The 22,812-nt window shown below is 38.6% G+C and overlaps 2 protein-coding genes across 3 annotated transcripts; one reads left to right on the top strand and one right to left on the bottom strand.

Moving 5' to 3' along the window:
- Positions 1-541: 541 nt before the first annotated feature.
- On the bottom strand, positions 542-9,405 carry map3k8 (mitogen-activated protein kinase kinase kinase 8). Its single transcript, XM_056771942.1, has 8 exons — positions 9,248-9,405; positions 8,235-8,571; positions 7,905-8,075; positions 6,794-7,055; positions 5,674-5,780; positions 4,879-5,031; positions 1,929-2,175; positions 542-1,835 (listed from the first exon to the last, which is right to left on the bottom strand). The coding sequence occupies exons 1-8, from the start codon at positions 9,370-9,372 to the stop codon at positions 1,711-1,713; spliced, it is 1,527 nt and encodes a 508-aa protein (XP_056627920.1). The 5' UTR covers positions 9,373-9,405; the 3' UTR covers positions 542-1,710.
- Positions 9,406-9,563: 158 nt separating this feature from the next.
- Positions 9,564-17,176, top strand: mtpap (mitochondrial poly(A) polymerase). Of its 2 annotated transcripts, none has more exons than XM_056771941.1 (9): positions 9,564-9,881; positions 10,032-10,192; positions 10,347-10,568; positions 11,085-11,309; positions 11,530-11,738; positions 14,075-14,301; positions 15,255-15,347; positions 15,482-15,555; positions 16,236-17,176. In XM_056771941.1, the coding sequence occupies exons 1-9, from the start codon at positions 9,584-9,586 to the stop codon at positions 16,605-16,607; spliced, it is 1,881 nt and encodes a 626-aa protein (XP_056627919.1). In that variant the 5' UTR covers positions 9,564-9,583; the 3' UTR covers positions 16,608-17,176. The 2 variants fall into 2 exon arrangements, with proteins under 2 accessions (XP_056627919.1, XP_056627918.1); XM_056771940.1 differs by having other exon boundaries at positions 11,527-11,738.
- Positions 17,177-22,812: the final 5,636 nt, after the last annotated feature.

The raw sequence follows: 22,812 nt of genomic DNA, 5'->3' as shown, positions 1-22,812 counted from the left end.
TTGCATTGCACTTCTCCATTCTGATCACAGACAAAGCTAACAGGAAGCATTGTCACAGAAATTGAAGCTGTCTGCAAAAAAACAGAACCACTTTTTTATCATAATCAGCAACCAGAATTTTACACCTGCGCATACTGGTTTAACAACAAGCTACAACATGAATAATTAAAAGAAGCTGTTCTTACTGTAATGTTAAAAAATTCATATTCAAAAACATTATTCTTGGTTTAAACATGTTTTTCCCAAACTTGCAAAGATGAATCACACAAACTAGAGAATAACCTTCATCTTTGGTGATACTATCATTTTTGACAGGTGTTTTCTGTGGTCTTTCCAAAATGACTGAACATTTCTCAAGAAGCCTCTTGTTCAAATAAGTTATAGTGTGATTTTATCATGTTATCAGTCAGCAAAACCTTGAAAAGTGGAAAGCGTTATTTTGTGGAAAAACACATCAAAGACAGCACAACATCATTTTATGTGTATCCTGTATATACCAAAACATTCACATATAACAAATCCCATAGATTATAACAACAACAAAAAAGAGATTGATATACTATTAGGCCAAAGGGAACAGTGTTTATTCTTATTCAGGGGATAATACAAAGAGGATCAGCTCTTTCAAACAGATTAATACGCATCAAATAGCAGAACAGAGCTATAGATAACCACTGGCCAAGATTTTTAGTAATACCAAAAAATCTTTGGTGCCAAGACGGATGTGTGTGTCACTATTATAAACACTTTCTTTAATAGATACTTGATAAAGGTTCATCTTTAAACCTCCATTGCCAGCAATGGGAAAATTTGAGTCCAGATGCATGTTTCATTGACTTGCATTGCAACTACTCAACAAAACCACATTCCATGGGAACAAAAACTTGAGATGTTTTCCAGCACTGTCTGAAAAAGAGCATTATTTCATAACTTCTGGGAAAAATCATTGATGAAGTGTGCTTTTTTTTCACACCTCTTATCTTAACAAGGGATGTATTGACCTGGAATCTCAGCTAAAGATATTTAAAGGCTCAGAGCTGTAACGTGGAGTTTGAAAAATTGAAGCCAATGACTGAATGGCGTTAAACTGGCAGACTTATATGAAATCACATTGAACAATATCAACACATCTTTGCTTATACAACACAGCCAATATCAATATAATTGTATTATGATTAATATTACATTATCTTCATTTCACACCTAGCATTGCCATGGTCAAACATCAAACAATGATAATGCATTAATTTCTAGGATGTACATTTAAATCACAAGCCCTGCACCCAGCGAAACAAACGAATACGTCATAAATTCATGTAGCCCTGCTACAGTGATAACTCTAAGTACCATAAACCATAAGTTGGATTTTACATTACAGTATGATGTCAATACATTTTTGTGCATTATGGAAAATTTTGGAAAAAAACGCACCAAATAACCAAGAATGACTACAATGACCATTATTTCACATCTTGAAGGTGTGATCTGAATGTTTGTTGCATAACAGAAGACCAGTCCAGTGCAGTCCATGTCTGCTTTGTCCTATCCATCATACAGTTGCCTCACTTAGTTCCTCAATACTGAAGATCTTCGAAGCATCGGATTTATCTTGTGGATGTGTTCAAACAATATTGCAAGCATTTCTATAAAAGCAAACAATAGAAATCCTCCAGTCTTCCTCGGGACAAAATGCACAGAAATCCTCCTCATCTAGCCATACTCGTTGCTTGGTGGCCCCCTAACCAGACTGTAGTAACCAGCCAAGGCACCCAGATCAATATAGAGGGATCCTTTCTTCTTAGAATGCCCCGAGTCCTCTGTATACAGGGAAGAGTCTGAAAAAATGTAAACGCAAGCATGCAATTCAGAGAATCTGATTAAACAGTATAATATGGATGTTGTGTATGTGTGTGTATTGTATAAAGTACCATGGGTGCTCTCTGAAATCTGACTGAGCTGTCGTAACAGCGGGTGTGTGCCATCCTCCAGCGCAGAGTCCAGGCTCCAACAGCGTGGTTGGTCTTCCCGAGATGGATGGAGGGCCTCCTCGTGTAATAATGCGGTGGCAGAACTTCTGCGGGTGGGTACTCTGTCAAGTGCATGCTCCAGAAGCCTGCGCATTGCTGGGCTGCAGCTTTCTGGTATGTCTTCCAGAGGAGGAGCTTGTTTGTGGATCTAGTGACAGAGAGACAAGAATGTCAAAACCAGACATACACAGGTGCATTGACAGTATAAGCAGCTCAGAGAGACACCATTTGCAATAAAGAGACATCGTATGAATTTTTACACAGGAACAAGGATGTGAGAAAGGGAACTAAAACCAGGTTGAGCTTTAATACAAATATGTTGAACATTTCCGCAATTGAGGACATGGATTAGATTCTGCTTTTATCAGAGACTCTTAAAACGGGATAGCTCACCAAAAAATAAAATGTTTGTCCTTATTTATTAACCCACACGTTGTTCAAAACATGTATATGAGACTTTCTGTGCACAAAACAAGAGCTTTTAAAAATTTGTGATTTTATGTCCATGCAATAGAAGTCAAAGGGGTCCAATGTTGTTTGGTCACCTACAGTTGTGTTCAAAATTATTCAACCCCCACTGAAATTGATTGTTTTGGTCGGTTTGACATTGATTATGATCATTCAGTCATCCTGCTTACAATTAAATCAAAGAGGCACGTGTAGGTCAGACAAATATAACATAACATTTATAATGAAATAACCACAAATGTCTTTTCTGAGCTCACATCATTATCAGTTTTATTCAACCCCCAAGTGACATTCAATCTTAGTACTTAGTACAACATCCTTTTACAGTTATAACAGCTTTTAAACGTGACGCATAGCTTGACACAAGTGTCTTGCAGCGATCTACGGGTATCTTCGCCCATTCATCATGGGCAAAAGCCTCCAGTTCAGTCACATTCTTAGGCTTGCGCACTGCAACTGCTTTCTTTAAGTCCCACCAGAGGTTCTCAATCGGATTTAAGTCTGGTGACTGCGATGGCCACTTCAAAATGTTCCAGCCTTTAATCTGCAACCATGCTCTAGTGGACTTGGAGGTATGCTTGGGATCATTGTCCTGTTGAAAGGTCCAACGTCTTCCAAGCCTCAGGTTTGTGACGGACTGCATCACATTGTCATCCAATATCTCCTGGTACTGAAGAGATTTCATGGTACCTTGCACACGCTGAAGCTTCCCAGTACCTACAGAAGCAAAACAGCCCCAAAGCATGATTGACCCCCCGCCATGCTTCACAGTAGGCAAGGTGATCTTGCCTTGTTCTTCCTCCTCCAAACATAGCTTTGATCCATGGGCCCAAACAGTTCTAATTTTGTTTCATCAGTCCACAGAACACTATCCCAAAACTTCTGTGGTTTGTCCACATGACTTTTGGCATACTGCAGTCGACTCTTCTTATTCTTTGGGGACAGCAAGGGGGTGCGCCTGGGAGTTCTGGCATGGAGGCCTTCATTACGCAGGGTGCGCCGTATTGTCCGAGCAGGAACTTCAGTACCCACATCTGACAAATCTTTTCTCAGTTCCTCAGCAGTCACACGGGGACTTTTCTCCACTCTACGCTTCAGGTAGCGCACAGCAGCCGAAGTCAGCATCTTCTTTCTGCCACGACCAGGTAGCGTTTCAAAAGTGCCCTTTGCCTTGAATTTGCGAATGATGCTTCCTATGGTGTCTCTTGGTATGTTTAACATCTTTGCAATTTTCTTATAGCCATTGCCCTTCCTGTGAAGAGTAATCACCTGTTCTCTTGTCTTCCTGGACCATTCTCTTGACCTCACCATGTTTGTAACCACACCAGTAAATGTCTAGAAGGAGCTGAGTATCACAGTCATTTTAAAGCTGCCTAATTGGTGCTTGTTAGGCTTTATTGCTGCTCCCTGATATCCACAGGAGTTTTCAATACCTGATTGAAAACACTTCATTGAACCTCTGTTCTTCAGAGTGGTAGTCTTTAAGGGGTTGAATAATTATGTCAATGAAGAATTCACAAAAGAAACATTTACTACTGTATTACAAAACTAATTGATGTCATTTTAGTTGCATATGGTTCTTTAAGAAGTCCTTGTAGGATTTCATTCTGAATACAATTACAAATGTACACTAAATTCCCTTAAACCATTTACAGCATTGGGGGTTGAATCATTTTGAACACAACTGTATGTTCTTCAAAATATCTTATTTGTGTTCTGCAGACCCAAGAAAGTCATAGAGGTTTTGAAAGACATGAGGGTTGAATAAATGATCAAATAATTTGAATGTTTTGGATGAACTATCCCTTAATAATGTGCAAAACACAGGAAGCTAAAGCTGCTGACGTCAGAGAAAGGAAAATTGCTTGGAAATTGCTCGTCATAGAAAGGAGAACTTGTGACAGCTCACAAGTTACAACCATGTCTTATGGTTTACAAAAAAACTAAACTGAACTAACAATGAGTACAACTTTTTAAAGCATTATATTATTCATCTAGAACATTGTTCTTTGTTAGTTCATAAAGAAATATAACTTTAAAGTATATTTTTATGCATATGTTGCATATAGGTATTAGTTTAGGTTATCTATTGCATTGACTTAAATGTTACACAACATTATAGTTTGAGCAAAGGGTTACAAGGAAACTATACAGAAACTACTACATAAGAAGTTATGAAGTGATGACATCAGGCTGCATGGCATTTCAGAGTTCTGCTCTGTGGTCAATGTATACAGACAGTCTCATAATGAGGTTTCACTGCAACCAGGGACTCCACCATACCGTTACAGTTATTATACAGGTGTACTTATGGTATGCTAAGATATATACAAACAATACATAAGTTTAAAACACTAAAACAAAAAGTAGAAAGCCCACTCACTATGTAGAGATAAGAGGGGTAGGCTGTCCGAGGATATCTCCTAACCCACGGAGGACTGCCACTGAGCATGTGTATGATCGTGGTTCCCAGACTGTAGATGTCGGTCTTTGTGTTGTGTCCCCGACAAAGAACCAACTCTGGGCTCATGTACATCTATACAGAAGAAATACGACAAAAAAATGCAACAAAAAAATATTACCAAACACCATAACACTAAATTCTCAGAAGGCTTAACATTTCCTGTCCATGTATGCAATTTTGTGCATCCCCACATAAAGCCATTGTACACCAGCACTGTGCTGCACAGTGTGCAGTGATACATGTGAAACCAAGTGCCTTTTGGTCATTGAGGCATAAACAATGATTCTAGTAATTTTCTGGCAATGTGCCATCCATAATGCACTTTTGTGCATCTCCACACAATTTTTTTAATGAATATCTGGTGATGTAACACCATGTAATGCACCACAGTAAACAACTCTGTATAGTATCTTAGGGGAAATCTTCTATCCTGGTTTAATCATGCTGGGCTTTCCAAATAGGCCAAAAGTCAATACCAAAGCTACTTTGAGTTTGTAGTTGACAGACCTAACAGGAAAAAGTGTGTGGTGTGCTTTAATCTGCATTGTGCCGCATGTGACCATAAGACATTTCTTCACCGACATTCCCTCTTAATGCATCTTTCCACAGCACAACTAAATTTGTATTTACAATAAATCTTTATATAAACACAATCTAGAACATGTTAAGATTTAAGTGTGCAAACTTCTGCAAAGTGATTTTATAGACACTCACCTCTGTGCCACGTAGGTCTCTGGGAACATATATGTCATCCTTCATCTGTACTGTAAGCCCAAAGTCCACCAGCACAGCTTTGGCAGACATCAGCACAATATTACTGGCTGCAGGAACAGAGGGAAAGTTTAGTTTATGCCTTCAGGGCTGAATTTATAGTCAGACAAATCAAACACTTATGCTGTCATATGCAAGTAAATAATAAAAACTGTAACCATTTTTTTGCAAAAGAAGAAATCACATCATGAGGCAATGATAAAGTGCCTAGAGAGGTGCTTTCTTGCTGCAAGTTGTTTTCTAGAATTACACTAGACACATAACTCATGAGATGGGTGAAACGCATCTCCAGATCTTCATCTCAAAACCCCCTTTCCGTCGTTCTGCTTATATTTCGCAATTCACAGAAATAACAAGTTTCTTTTTGAAGCCAAATGTCATGACCACCAATAAAAACCACAAGGCAGGCCATTGTGATTGGTCAGTCATTTCACAAAATCGTACCTCTATCTCTCTTTTCTTCAAGTTAGCCTGTCAATGTTACCGAGTCTGAAACCAGTAGTTAAACTGTCAGGCTGCTGACTAATGCATGTGAGCAATCACGTTTGGCGTCTCTCTCCTGACTGGAAATTCCAGACATGAGTTAAGTCATGAGTCGCCATCCTGCCTTCCGATTGGCTCTCAGGTATGACTTCATGGCAACAGAATGTTATTGGCCGCAACCTCACCGGATTACATTATATTGTATTCTTAAGCGTTGAAGGGTCAAAAACACTTCTCCAGCCCCCTGTCAGTCACAACACTGCTACTTCCTCTCTGTGACCTAGATTCAGGTTCTGTTAATAAGGTGAATACCCTTCTTGACCACGTAAACATGTTATCTGATTTATCTACAGAGGATTTTTATTCAAGCTTTAAAAAACTGTGGTTTTAGTATATGCCTGTCAGTCGTTTAAAATACGTGTGGTTGCAATGAAAAAGTCCTGAACTGCTGTTGACCCACAGGTGGTTAAAGACATAAAAGTGTTTTGAAACATTAGAGCAGATGAGGAGTAAATGTTTTTTGGTAGGAAACTGCAGTGTTATTTCCTTAAAGTTTATGATGATGTTATAGAGTCCTTACGTTTGATGTCGTGGTGTATAATGTTGTGGGAGTGCAGGTATTCCAAACCACGCAGAACCTGCTGAGTGACCCAGATGATCTCAAACTCTCTCATAGGACCGCAGCTCTCCAGCTTCTCCAGAACCGAGCCCCCTTCACCCGCTTCCATGAACAAGTGCACAGTCTGTTCCCACAGCAGTGCCCCATACAGCTCCGCTATGTTCTCATGATGGAACCGGGCTTGGATTTCAACATCAGCAGGCTTGAAATGCTCTACAGGAATCTGAAAATGAAGAACGTAAAATATTAAGCCTCGCTTTTTACATTCCATGTGGTCACTAAACATGGCATCTTTTTACAAGAACACCGGAGCGAATACATAGTAAAAACCATTTCAATGCTGAATGTTTTCCATTTATGATCAATGAATGCACTTCCCCAAATATATTCACAGTACTGTTCACCACATCATTGCATCTATTTAAATTAAATTAAATATTTTTCTTAACTGCATGTTAGAATTAATTTTCTTCTATTGCATTAGCCACTTTCAACTCTGCATTTCAGTAGCAGTCATAAAAAATGGTTTGATATGGTCGACACTGAGTTTTTTTTTCAAATACAAAAGCATCCTGTGAAATTAACCATAAGTCTGAAATAACTTGTGCCACTAGACATCTGCGCTCCAAGTCTACGTCTCTGTGGGCAGAGTGTTTCCACAGGGGCGTTTCTTCTCATTCTCAGTTTCTGTTGATACGCTGCAGGCTGCCGACTGACCCTCGGAGCATTTGAGAGACATTAGGTTATTTCCCACAATGTGTTCTTCCCTTTTTGAAAAAAAATGAGGGCTAGTTTCTGCACATATTTCTCTTTTTTGAGCTATTTTTTATTATTCACGAATCTTGATGGCCTCACATGCTGATGCATACGATGGTCCCAAGACATTAGGAAAAAACTACAGTATCATGTGTCGACTGGGTTTGGTTTTCTGATCATGAATACCAACTTCATGCAGCAGGACAAAAGTTGTTTTTCTCCGGTACTTACAGATGCTTTTGAAAACAACCACCTTTGCCAAAAACATAAAACTGTTGCGATTAATAAAATAAAAAATGTGCATTCCTGGACTTACTAGTTTGCATGCCATTCGTTTACGAGTTTTAGTGTCTTGGGCCAAATGGACTTTCCCAAATGAGCCTTTGGGAACATGTCCAGGCCCTTGAGGCTTATAGGTCAGTTTCCATGGAAACAGAAGAACGTCCAAGTCAATGCGGTAATGCCCCTCCTTAATGATCATGTCTGTCTGCAGGAACAAAACAAGGAGTGAATAAGAGTATGAGTATGAACAACTAGTCAAACAAGTATGTTATGCAAATAAAATTTGCTTTAACTGAGCCAACAGTTCTTCACATTGCAACAGTTGGTTATCACTGAGAACCCAGTGATATGTCAACGCCTGTACCTTGTTTAGCAGGACACCCACTTCTTCACCCAAGTCCAAGAGAGAAGATGGTGTATTCGAAACCATATTCACAAAGTCCAAAAGTTCAGATGACGTCCCGTAATGGACCTTTCCCAGTTTTTGCACATGCGATATTAGATCGCTTGACTCTCCCATGCCAGGCGTCTCCTCGTCCATGTCGTCTTGTGAGAAGCTTTCGTCAAACGAGATGCTCGATTCCACCTCCTCGCCGACACGGTAAAAATGATCACCCTGGATGAAATCTTCAATATTCATGTGAGCAAGAAGCAGTTCTATTCCATCATTTTCATTCTTGTACTCCATCATTGACTGAATTCTGAAAAAAAGACATATGCACGTGTGTCACCACCTGTGCCATAGTGTGCATGCACCCGTGATGTTTACAAAGAAAGCACCACATGTGTGTTTACAAGTGTGGTTAGGTATGTTTCCTGATCAGCTTGCTTGCTCTGTTTTGCCTGCGAGTGAGGGGAGGTTTAAGAGGGGTGGGAAACCCCTAGATGAGCGGTCCATTATTTCCCTTCAAAACATCTACCAGAAAATGAACCTTAACATTTATTTATCTTTTAAAGATGAGCCAGCATGAATTGACCCACAAATTGAATATATATACATTTTTATATCCGTGAGGTTGTCAGCAACACACAGAAGCAAAAAAGATACTTTAAAAAAAATTACAGAAAAATGTCAACTTTTCATAATTGTATTCAGTAATAATAATCTTTGATAATATCAGTTGTGCTATAATTATAACACTTCGTTGTGCTTAAATGACGTAGCCAAACAGTTTCGGACATTAAAAAACACGCGCAGGATTTTTAGCAGCACGCGCCTACGTTAATAAACTACACAAGTAAGCAGCGCATCAGATTTTGCGACCCAATATTAACTGATTTAACAGCGACGGACACTAAACAGTTACTAAACAAACAACCAAAAACAATCATATCAAAACTAATCTGAATACCTATAAGATGACCGTAGTTTTTTACCTTTTAATAAGTGAATCACAGCCGGGCACATGCTGTCCGATTGTCCATAGTTCCCACTGATACTCTTGTGCGTTGACGCTCAAACATATTCTGTAGCGTGAGGTGCGCGCCTCCGCACTGCGCATACGTCAACTGCGGTTTCGTTTTCTTTTCGTGAGAGGTATTTTCTCATTCACGGGTCACGTATCTCTTCTGTTCTGCCGCTGTCAGAATCTTCCATGGAAGATAAGAAAGCTGTCATTCGCTTTCATCTTCATTATCCTTTCGCGCGCGAGAAAGTATTATACATTCAGTTATACATATGAAGAAAAGCATAATCCGTCCAAAACGTAAATTATGTGCTTAAAGTACTTAGTTTATAAGAGGGCGCTTTGTGGCGAAGTCAGCTTACCATTCGGGTTTCCCCAAAACCGAAACGCAATCTTTCCTCGCAGCCACCGTACAGTAAATGTTTGCGCATGCGCATATTTCAATTCAACAATGGCGGCCTCCTTCGGCGTGTGTAGGTTACCTATGAGTGGTTCGGGGAAGTTTATTAAACTTTGTCATGGAGCGGTACCTCAAACACAGAGAAGATTGGCCACTTCTACATCAGCATTGCCATCCCGCACAGAGAAACAGGCATCCACAGCAGGTATAACTGTAGTTCTGTAGATTTAAAAGCATAACGAAGACTCATCTTTCATTTCTGTATTTAATGAAAATGATGACGTGCACTGTCTTAACGTTAACTAACCTAACGTTTCAACTGCTTGCTCCTCTTTTGTTTTCTTCATTTCGAAAGCAAAAGGGAGTGCGTCGTTTCAAGCAATTCAGGAAGAAAGAAGAGAACAGGCTGAGAGGTCGGTCTTGATCAGCTGCCCGGCTAAAATCAACGAAAATAAGTTTTTAGATGAACTTACTAAACACGGGACAATCGACAAGCACTTCTTCTACAATAGCTACGTAAGTCGGTGTGAAATCTTTGTAACGTTAGCAAACCAGTCTCCAATCAATCGTGTTTTTAAACTACTTGAACCAAACCGGTTTGTTTGCATAATATATATGTGCAACTTATCATATCGTATTTTACTATTAAATGTGTTTTATTTGTTTATAGGGAACATATGCTGTTGTCGAATTCTCTAGCAGAGAGAGCATCGCGTCGTTGAAGGAGAGCACAAACATACCAGCTGTTCAACACGAAGCTGCTGTTCCCTTCAAATCCCGTTTGCTTGCTCTCAAACAAACTGGGTCTGGCAGTCATCCTGTACCGAATTTCCAGGACCAGTCCCCACCATCCATCAATGACCTTATCAAACTGCTCTCTGAACAGGATAGTGTAAGTGACACAGCAAACAAAGTCGATTTGTTTTTCTTAGAAGACCATGTCTTATTAGGTTTCTTAAAGGTGTACGGTTGGACTCATAAAGGCTGATCAAGCTATAAAGTGGAAGTTGTGTTCAGAGTTTATTGTGTAGTAATGACTTTAAAGTGATCGTTTACCTAAAAATGAAAGTTCTGTGATCATTAACTCGCCCTCTTGTACTTTCAAACCTTTCTTCCGCAGAACACAAAAGAAGATATTTTGAAGAACCCCGTTCAGGACCCCGTTCACTTCTATTATATGGACACAAAACCAATGCAAGTGAATGGGGTCTAGTTAACATCAGCCTTCAAAATATCTTTTGTGTTCTGCGGAAGGAAGGAAGTCATGGGTCATACAGGTTTGAAATAACATGAGGGTGAGTAAATGATGACACAGTTTTTATTTTTGGGTGAACCATCACTTTAATGTCTCCTGGTTGTATTTTTACTACTGCGGACAATAACAATGTTTTCCTTATTTCATCCCCAGATAGATGAGCAACTGCAGTGTCTAACCAAGGCCTTAGAGCTTTCAGAGGAGAACATAAGCCTGCGCTTCCTGGTCTGCTCTCTGCTCAGAGACATAGCTGGGGCATATTTCCCAGAATGCATTATCAGGCCTTTTGGCTCCACAGTCAACAGCTTTGGGAAATTGGGTTGCGACCTTGACATGTTTCTGGACCTCGATGGCATCTATGCATCAAACCAAAAAACGGTGAGTTTTTTTCGAGTGATGGTCTCACTTTGACAACCTGTAAAATCATTTATATAATTTGTTGCTTTTTACCTTTATTATTAGGTCACAAAAATATTAAAGTTTTTAGCTACACATTTTACTACAAATAAAACTAAATTTTACAGTTAAATTAAATTCATTGTTAAATTAATTTGCAGTCATTTTTAATCGATTACTTATTCAATCATGTGTTAAGCAGGGCTCAGGTCTATCTATGGAGTACCAGGTAAAGAGAGGGGCATCGGAGCGGGTTGTCACACAAAGTATCCTCTCAGTCATTGGGGAATGTGTAGACAAGTTTGGCCCTGGATGTGTAGGGGTCCAGAAAATTCTCCAAGCCCGATGTCCTCTTGTACGCTTTGCTCACCAACCCTCTGGCTTTCCGTGTGACCTCACTGCTAATAACAGGTAACAGATTTTTTTTCAAAATACATATACAGTGGTGAGAAAGTATGTAAACCTTTTGGAATTTCAAGGTTTTCTGAGTAAATTTGTCATAAAATTTGATCAAGGGGATTGACAAATAAAATGTGTCTAAAATAATACCACAAAATTTTTGTGATCTTTCATGTCTTCAATGAAGACAACCAAAAAAACTCATAGTGCTTGTTGAAAAAGTATATGAACCCTATGACCTCAAAAAAAGCTCATTGGAGTCAGGTTTTAGCACACCTGGAGTCTCGTTAAGATCATAAGTTAGGAGGTGTGGACAACAGCTACTTTGACTGATAAAAACCCCTGTAAAACACTGAACAAGCAGGGTATCCATGGCGGGATACCACAAAGGAAGCCACGGCTTACTAGAAAGAATATTGCTGCACGCCTGACGTTTGCAAAAGAGCACATTGACACTCCACAGCGGTATTGACAAAATGTTTTCTGGACTGATGAAACTAATATTGAACTATTTGGAAAAACACACAGCACTACATCTGGCGTAGAAAGGGCACGGCATATCATCATGAAAACCTCATCCCACCTGTAAAGTATGGTGGAGGAAACATCATTATTTGGGCCTGCTTTGATGCATTAGGGCCCGAACAGTTTGGAATCATTGAGGGGAAGATTGATTCCCAAGTATATCAGACAATTCCTCAGGATAATGTGAGAATGTCTGTACGTCAGCTGAAACTGTGTAGAAGTTGTGTGATGCAACACGACAACGACCCGAAACACCAGAGCAAGTCCACAACAGAATGCCTTCAGAAAAACAAAATCCGCCTTCTGGAGTGGCCAAGTCAGAGCCCAGACCTCAACACAATAGAGATGCTATGGATTGACTTGAAGAGGGCCATACACATGAGACGTCCAAAGAATATGACACAGCTAAAGCAGTTCTGCAAGGAAGAATGTTTCACAGCTGATTCACAGCTACAGGAAGCGCTTGGTTGAGGTTATTGCTGCCAAGAGGGTCAACATATTATTCATTCTAAGGGTTCACTTATTTTTTCCACTGCCATTCTGAATGTTGAATGAGTGTGTACAATGAAACATGAAAGATCAGAATTTTTTGTTTATATTTTTAGGAACATTATGTTTGACAATACCCTTGACTTGGATGAAGATCCGATAACATTTTATGACAAGTTTATTCTGAAAACAATAATATTCCAAAAGGTTCACATACTTTTTCTTGCCACTGTATGTTTGAAACTTGCGAACTATGATTTTACATTTTATTTTGGATAAAATCGAACGTAGCTAAGCTAATAGTCTTCTGTATTTGTGTATCTATCTTCTGAGTTATATTTGCCATTATTATACACACTCAAACCGCATTTTAAAATAAGAGACAAAAAGACTTTTAGAGCTAAGAAGGAAAGCAGTTGTTAATATATTTTTAAACTGTTAAACTGTGATGTGGGCATTAAAGAAAGCAACTTCATCTCACGCTTATTTGTACTTCCTCAAAGCAAAGGTGACCCTGATGCCTCCATTTAGAACGTGACGTACAAGCAACACACAGAAACCTGCTGTGTTTTTGTCATTCTAACTCTTATGGGTAGATCTGTGTGTTAGGAAGGGGGATTCACAACTGTTGAAACATAGTGCTTAAATGGCTTTGATAAGTGTATTGTGACAGATGTAATACTTGATACCAAATAATATAATAAAATAAAAGCCAGAGGCATTATGACGACTTTTAGTCAGTTCCTTAGTCGGTCCATGTTGTAACATTTTGCTTTTCTGATGTCCTTGTAAGCACACACGGGCTACCATAACCACACCATGGCTGTGTGTGTGTGTAGTGCCCTTTACTAGCGAAAAGTTTCTCAAATAGTTCTCTTGTTCTCTAATCTTCACTGGCAGTCCCACTTCACTCTCATTTGTTAATGTCATGTTGTTCTTCTTGAAAAAATAACCTGTGGATGACATATGATTACTCATTGTTCTCTATTTTAATATCTTTAACCGTTAAAGGGCATGGCTTTTTAACTATTCATAGTTTAATTTATCTTAAATGTATAAACACTGTGGTGCTGTGACACATATTGTCTGTTTGTTTGAGAAAAGGAGTATTGACAAGAAGAGTGTTAAAAAACTCAGTGGAGGAGAACCTCTGAACGGCAAATTTAGAGGTTTAATGTATTGTTTCATTCAAGGTAGGAGAATGAGACATAATGAAAGACGACATATTGGCACCTGTCATCAGTGTTTGATGGTTTAGTGAAAAGTACAAGGAGACTCAAATTAGTTTAGCAAAACCCAAAACAGGATTTAATGGAACACTCTCCTGTGTGCAGGGTGGCCATGAAGAGCTCAGAGCTGCTTTTCCTGTATGGGACCCTGGACCCTCGTGTTCGGCAACTGGTTTTCAGCGTGCGGTGCTGGGCTCGAGTTCATGCCATCACAAGCAGTATTCCAGGTGCATGGATCACCAACTTCTCTTTAACGGTTATGGTGCTGTTCTTTCTACAGCAGAGGAGTCCTGCAATATTACCCACCCTGGACCAGCTGATGGAATTGGCAGGTATATACAATCTTTAACGGCTTTGCTTCTCCATATTTCCTTTGTGTATTGTACTATTATGTTCTATTATCTGTTTCTCCTCATAAATAGATTTCATTTTTTGATTTAAGAATTATATTTTTTAAAGATTCTCAAGACATATACATGTACAGCTGTGGGAGACCACTTCAAATGATCAATCAGACTATCGCATACATATTTTTTTTGTTCCTAATTACATGTACAAATATTACTGTTGTATTGCATTAAAGTGAATATGAACGTGTTTCCTTTGCCATAGGAATGAAACAAAAATGACAATTTTACGTAAACGCATAACTTCAAATAGTAAATTTAGAAAAACTTTTTTTTTATGGTCTCTTAAAGGAATAGTTGACCTACAAAATGAAGATTCTGTCATTATTTACACACCCTCTTGTAATTTCAAACCTGAATGACTTTCTTCTGCAAAACACAAAAGATATTGTGAAAAATATCATCAACAGAAAACATTGGTTCCCTTTGACTAACATTAGTTTTGTGTCCCTATAATATAAGTTAATGGGGACCAATAGTTTTTGGGTAGCAACATTCATATCTTCTTTTGGGTTTTTTAGAAGAAAGAAAATCACACAGGTTTAATATGATAACATGGTGAGTAAATGAATAATGTTCATTTTGAAGGTCAACTATTCTTTTGATGTTTTTCACGGCTTATATATATATATATATGTGGTGTCTGAGAGAGCGGAGATTTTATTAGACAATTCTGTCTCGACCACTGCGGCCCAAATAAAGTATATTGGCTTGACATGCATCAGTGTATGGCACTCCTTAGTGCTGACAGGCTACCCACACAATTCTTGTCTAGTTTGCAGGGGTAAAGGAGACTTGCTCCACTATAGCGATACATAATCTGTCTCTCAATGGAATGCCACTCACATTATATTTGTGTTGTGTGTGTTTCCCTGTAGGACCATCAGATAAGTGTGTCATTGAAGGTAATGACTGCACCATTGTCAGTGACGTCAGCAAGATAACAATGCAGAATAACACCGATACATTATGTAAGTAAACAGATCATTTATGCCTACATAAAGGCTTAAAGGTTTTTTCTTATCCATGCATAAACATTTCTGTAACGCTTTGTAATGCCTTCATTTCTGATTTTAATTCGACCCCTTTTTATTCACATTCACAGTAAAACTGTTGCAGGAGTTTTTTGAATTTTATGGCAATTTCCCCTTTAAAAAGTCATCAATCAATATTAGGAAGGTGAGTCATCCACTGATGTCACACACATGCACGCACAACAGACACTGCTGACGTAGTCACAGGCCTTCCGCAAACAACCACCAGAGGGCGATATGTGGTCACCTAGAATTTTATCCATCTCGGTCCTGTCTCTTTCACAGTTGGACATGTTTTTTCATTTGTCATTCAATTTTTTTTAAAATATTTGATTTTAAATTTGTACCATGATTTCTAATGTTGTTTGTGATTTATTATTTCTTACTTAATTTAAAAAAAGTAATTTAATCTTGCATTTTTTTTCTACTGTTAATGTCTACCACGTTTGTTCTATTTTGATTATTTAAGAATCTTTTAGAAAGGTAGAATTCACACATTCTTCCTTTTTGTTTGTTTTCTTTTTTCTGTCCCTGTCGTGTTTTACTTACTCTATCAATTTTTCTTTCTGAAATGAAAAACAATGCATGCATCACTTCGGCACCTGCTGTCTAAAGTGAAAGATGTACAGCCACACTTATCATCTTGACATCTTAATATTCCAAATGTAATAATTTCTCTAATGCATGGTTTTGTGTACTCGTTCGTGTGATTGTTGCAGAATGATCACTGGAATGCAGGCACTTGTTGTGTCTTGATGGCCATTGTGTGTTTGTATACTTGAGTGTCTCAAAGCTTAAATATATTTCTTTGTACCCTTCCGGCAGGGAAAGGAGGAAATCAAACCGGAAACATCCCCTTTGTACATCCAGAACCCGTTTGAAATCACTCTAAACATTAGCAAGAATGTTAATGCGACACAGCTAGAACGTTTTGTGGTACTTTGTCGGGAAAGCGCATGGCTCCTCCAGCAGGGCGAAGTTCTTAACCGAAGTTCTAACCAAACAGCAGATTCGGTCCCAGCGTGGGGGTTTGCCGCGCTTCTCCTTCCTTCAGTCACTTCAGGAGCAGGGGTGAAAAGTCGAAGGAAGAAAAAACTGGAACCTGCTAGTTCAAGGATAAAAAACCTGTTAGACTCTCTAAAGATCAAAGGTGGTGACACTGCTGCTAAGAAGGGAAGCGCCAATCTTAGGAGGTGATATGCGTAAATCATGTTTCTCGGGGAACAGGACATCCTGAGAGTCGGCAATGAAGAACTTTAACTTTAAAGACCAAAATGCTTAAAGACGGCAACATAAGTAGTTTAATTCTACATCGCTGTCGGACAGATATTCAAACTTGCACACAGCTCAACATCAAGACGTTGTTTTTCCCTTTGTGAATACCTTAAGCACGTTTTTCATACCACTAGTGTTTTACATGAAAGGAAAACTTTGCAGATCACATGTCATGATATGTCGTAGGAGGCAAAGGTTTATTGCAGTCTTTGACTCGTGTGAAAATGGAGCCTTAATGGCTGTGTTGCTGGACTGATAACAGCAATCATAGCAGTGGAGCAGAACTTCTGAACGGTAAATGACGTTCATAGAGCAGAAGTGATGTTTTAATTTAGTTCGATCACACACACGCTCCATCCTCTCTACGTTGCCATACCAACACTGTTTCCTAATGACTGTATGAGACATAATGAAAGACGTCGTCATGGCACATGTAATCAGTGTATGATGGTGAAGTGAAAAGTACAAGGAGAATAAAAGTTTACTTTTGACCAGTGTACATACAGTAAGTAATCGAACCATTATGTGAAGTTAAATTTGGGACCATTTATTATTCGACTCTTTAGTTTTAAAGGAACGGTTTACCCAAAAGTGAAAATTCTGTCATTTACTTAAGTTGTTCCAAATCTGTGTAAATTTCTTTGTTCTGTTGAAAACCCAAAGATATATTTTTTAAATGTAGGAAAGTAATGATTTCTAATGCTCTTTAGACTATTATTGTATTGTTTCTTACTATGGTACATACTGGGAACTATTAACTGTTTGGTTACAAGCATTCTTCCAAATATACTTCTGTGTTCATCAGAACAAAGACATTTTATACACATTTGAAATGACTCGAGGGTACTTAAATGTTGAAAGAATTTTTATAATTGGGCGAACTGTCCCTTTAAAACTTACTGTCTCCTTTGCGAAAACAAAGCAAAAAAATTGATGACTCATCCTGCACAAAACAGATTTTTGTCCAATCAGATGCTCTCTAGAACTCCCCCAGTTGAAACCAGCTGGCAATTAGCCAGTCGTGGTTGGTGGCTGTGACAAAACAAAAACATTTTAGCCAAAAAAAGGTCTCTATTATGCCTCACACCTCAAACGTTTCACTGTTCTTCTCAATTGAATACGCGGTGTCTTTAATAGGTTCTTATGTGCCGTCTTCTGTATTTGTGGTCTTTTTTTTTTCATTTCACCCATCCTTCGTGGAACAAGATAGTTTGTAAACTCTCAGATGGATAGAAGAGGACATGGGAATAGTGCAGAACTTCAAAGCAGTGAGCTTGTTTAGGTAGAATGGGCTGGAAACAGACAGTATGAAGTTAGAGAATGTTGGCACACAGAGTGGAAATAATATACGTGTTTTAAGCCCATATCACAGGACAAGTACTACTAAGGGAGGATGATAGTAGAAGATGAAAGCATGTTAATTCTTATGGGAGCGCTGGTTAGTTGTCAAAGTACATGTAGGTTTTACCACTTGACTTGATGAGGTCACAGGTCAAAGAGTAAAGTTGTAACCGTGCCTCTTAACCTCACAACTTTCAGTCTGAGAAGAACAAAACGGCAAAACTGTCACTTTAAAACTTCACTTGAACTACAGATGCTGGATGAGAAGGTCACGGGGTCTCTGAGACAGGAAAGGGATGGGATGCTAAAGGAAGTTATATAGAGGGGCCATGAATGAACCTTAAGCGTTTTCACAGGTGTAATGTCACCTAAAGCCGTGGCAGATTTGTCCAAACAGCTGAAATTCTTTGGGGAGCTGTGAGCTTATAATGTGTGTGTGTGTGTGTAGGGTCCGTTTACAAACTATATTCTACATGCTCATCACTGTCTTTATGGGTTACAGTCGACATAAATCAAAATATCAGTTTAAGTTCTAAACCAAATTTATGGGTTGTTGGTTTTGCCTATTTACACAGAATATTTCCACGCAAGCTATGTGTCCTGGAGGTTTTTATTTTATGAGGGATACCCTTAAAAAGGGTATATAATTACAAATATTTAATTTTAATGCATCTTTTTTTTTGCCCATCACATGGTAATGATGGGGGGGTCACTGAATTGTAACAGTTTCCAGTATATAATTTGGAAATTAGCCCAAATGTACCTCTATTTTTTCTTCATTCGTTAGTTTGTCCCACATATATTATGGATAACAGAGTCTGCTAAATAAACTAATGTTAATGATTGTAGTAACAGAATATTAAAGGTCAAAGTGTAATATATTTGACCAATATAAAACACATAACTATGTCTTCAGAGGTGTAGACCCTTATAAAGTGAATGATGTGAAGTGAAATGTTTTTATTACCCAATAATGAGATATTTCTATCTGCAGACACGCTGATCCCCCTGCATGAAATTTGTCATGCAGGTTGCTACAGTAGCCCTAAACGTACCAACTGCTCGTGTAAATACTTTTTTTATAAATATATTATTTTCGACAAAGAAGCAAAAACATGACGACATCTTAGTTCTGTGTCAGCCACTATAGTTCTTCAAAAGGGTGGGATGGAGTTAGCCATTGGTTGCAACTCGCAACCTCACCACTAGAAGCCACTACATTTCATACACTGGACCTTTACGTTTTTCTTAATTGTACTTCAAAGAAGCAATGTAGGATTTTTTTAAACTATTGATGATTATTTGTATTGCATTTATGCATTCATACAAATTGATTCTCAGTACATTCACATCATGCGTATGTTGTACGAGTATGTGCTCACTGGGAAATTAACTCGACAACCATTCTCTACCAGCTTAAAGAACACTTTTACACCAAATTTATATCCAAATGCAATACATACATTTTAACAGTCAGTGTTCTCAACTTTCTTCATGTTTGTTTGGTTACTGAGGAAGCTGATTGGTAGTCTTTCACTGAACTTAATGTTTCAGGTTACACTTTCAAATATTTCTTCGCATTGCTTCCAAGATAAGCAAGGCCTTGTTCAATGATTATCTCCATAAATGATGGGGTCATCTGGGGAGTGTTTTGAATGCTCTAAGTTCAGTTCTCTTTGGTCATATTTCTCATTAGTGATGAGGGTTTGCTTTTGACTATATACAAAGTGTATGCTCTCCTACCCCAACTTATTCTTGGCTCTCGGCTTCTCTCCGGAGCCTGAAAGAATTTCAGAAGGTGGCTTGAGGGTTTGAAAAACACTGGGGGGATTTGCAGGAAAAACAACATGAAATGAAAATGGTCTTGGCTTTGTTTTGGTGGAATTGTTGGGCAAAACCTGTTATTTTTACAGCCTCTTCTGACGATTTTGCTGTTGAAATGTACCATATTACAGCCTTTGATATTTATAAAATACTGCAGTTATTATTTTACACATTTCCAGGCATTAATCTATTTGGGGTTGAAAATGTTCTGCTGTGTTATTTAACACGTTTATTGTAGATATTGCATATACACCTGCTTTTTTAAATGTCATTATATAAACATGATCTCAGTTTTTCATGTGGTATCATTCACAACCAGGCGTAATCTAACTTCCTTTTCCTTCTCGACCTTATTGTCCAGAGTGCTGTAGGCAGTTCCCATCTCCACAGTCTGGACTTTCGCCAAGCAGTCGCCAATAATATCAAAACATATTGACTGTTTTGCCCTGTGCTCTTTCCTTGTCAATGAAGGGACACTGTGCTTTTCCTCCTCCTGCCATTTCTGTCTCCCAAAGCTCCTTGCAGATGATGAGAATTTGAGAAAGCTTACACCACTGTTGTTTTCTCTGTCAGAAACACTGAGCCAGCCAGTAGCTTTTGTGCGGCAGACTGCTGGAAAGTCCTGCCCTGTTGTTGTTCAGCAAGCGTTTTGCAAACACGCACACACACTGAGGTTCAGTTATCAGAATGGGCCTCTGTGTACAACCACAATTGCCATTGTTTTAGTTCTCAACCTCAGCAAAGCGTAATTGAGGCTGGCACCACGATTCGACCCCAGCGGAATGACAGAGCTGAGTTTAGATGCCATCTCTCTCTCTCTGTGTCATCATTTATGCACCCCCTTGATATTTCAAGCCTGTATGACTTTCTTTCTTCTTTAGAACACAAGAGAAGATATTTTGAAGAATGTTGGTAACCAGATATTTTAAAATATCTTACTTTGTGTTTTGTTGAAGAAAGGAACTCATACAGGTTTGAAATGGGCGAGTAAACAATGACAGAATTTTCCTTTTTGGGTGAAACAATTATTTAAATATTGCGTAATAACAACAAACAGTTTGTATGTGCATTTGCGCAACATCCAGTTAACAGATTTGCATTCAGGGACCAGTTTGCAAACATGTTTGCAGATCTGCACTGTTTGTAGTTGCTACGTTCCTGTATCCCAATTGGTAGCATTGTAATGTGTAGCAATGCAGAGGTCACGGATTCTCAGGGAACACACGCACATACTTGATAAATAAATGCGCAACTTGAATGCCCTGTAAGTCACTTTGTATAAAATCATCTGCCATGCATACATATAAATGTATTTTTCAGTGCTTCTGCTTCATGCATGCTATTTTGCTTTAATATGAATAATTGAATAACGGCACTCTGCATTGAACATTGGTCCATATTATGTCATCATGATTTAAGAATGTTTTAAAGTTAAAAGGTATATTTACTCACCCTCACGTCTTTGCAACCCAGTAAAACGTTCTTACTTCTGCAGAACACAGAAGATATTTTGAAGAACATGGATAACCAAATAACACTGGCTCCCATTGACTTTCATTGTATGAAAACACAACAACTGAGAGATTTCTCAAAATATTTCCTATTGTGTTTCAGTAAATAAAGCTTCACACACAGGTTTCAAATGATACGAGGGTGAATTAATGATGACATAAATAGTGGTTTTGGGGCATTATCCCTTTAACATTAAAATCGCTCATATCTCACACAGAAGTTGACTGTGTGCATATGTGTCTACGTTTTGATCTGCAGGAAAATTTTATTTTTTAGCATTTTGGTCAATTTGTGTATATGCTTTTATATCACAGATGTATTTTATGTGAAGCACTAATGCTCAGTAAAGTTCAACAAGTTAGCTTTACTTGGCAGAGGTCAGATTTTCTCCTGTTGTGCATGCGGCTGTGCTCAGCTGCTGCTGTAAAGTTTTGGGGATTGACTGTGCAGGTTGAGTAATAGACAATGAGTGTTGTCAGAGATTGTGCTGAGTTCAGTAACTGCTGGATGCAGAGTGTTGTTCAGATGAGCTCGCTCTCTCATGGCCTGATTACATTTGTGCCTGTGATAAGTGCAGTAGGGAGAGCTGATACTGGCTAATAGAGGGGAAAATATTTGCTTATTTAGCCTCGAGTACATTTATGTTAAGTCACTTGGGTTAAGCAGTTTGAGTTTTTCTCATTAAATGCCTTATTATAGGACGCAAAATAACACATGCAAGAAGCCGATTAGATTGCAGTTGGTTTGTATGAATTATAATTTTAAATCATCTACTTTTGATTCTCAAACCAGCTCAATCCTCTCCAAGCATCTTGGGTTTCTTTAGTGGTGGAGAATCCATATGTAATGACATCCATTCCTGGAACTATAAACCCAACGATCGTTCTCTGTTAAATCTATTAGTGAGACGCAGCAGTTCTCCTATTTTCCTTCCTATTTCATTTCTTGAAGAATGTAATTCAACGGTAGGATCTTATTCCCCTTTTCACCTTTTAAACATTTTCACCCCTCACTTATAGAACTAATGGGGAAATTTCTCCCACCCTTCCGTCCTATAATTCATCTTAAAGTGTAAATTGTATTCGAAAGTGTAAAAAGCGTTTGAGTCCATCACAAGATAACTTGAAGCCGGATATCGCCTGCATGCTTCAATGTGGCTATAATTGACAATAATGTTTGTAATTAATCATTTTCTGCTCATTTGCTGCAATCGTGTATTGTTTGTCGGGTCTCTTCATAATTGCAAAAACTTCTTTTTGGGGTTGCGCCACAGTAATTTTGAAGTTATAGCACATCCTGTCATACAGCTGGAACAGGAGTGGCCCTGTGTGCTGGTAAATGAACTGATGTCAGTTTGAAATTAAATTTGAGACTTAAGAGAGACTCTGCATTAGTCTATATTTGGCAGGGCAGTAACTGGGCTCTCTGCTAACGTGATTTAGGTGAATGT

The sequence above is a fragment of the Triplophysa dalaica genome, chromosome 17 (genome assembly GCF_015846415.1).
Source record: "Triplophysa dalaica isolate WHDGS20190420 chromosome 17, ASM1584641v1, whole genome shotgun sequence".
In the NCBI taxonomy this organism is placed as follows: Eukaryota; Metazoa; Chordata; class Actinopteri; order Cypriniformes; family Nemacheilidae; genus Triplophysa; species Triplophysa dalaica.
The sequence above is the reverse complement of the archived record's forward strand: the minus strand, read 5'-3'. Positions and strand labels throughout refer to the sequence as shown.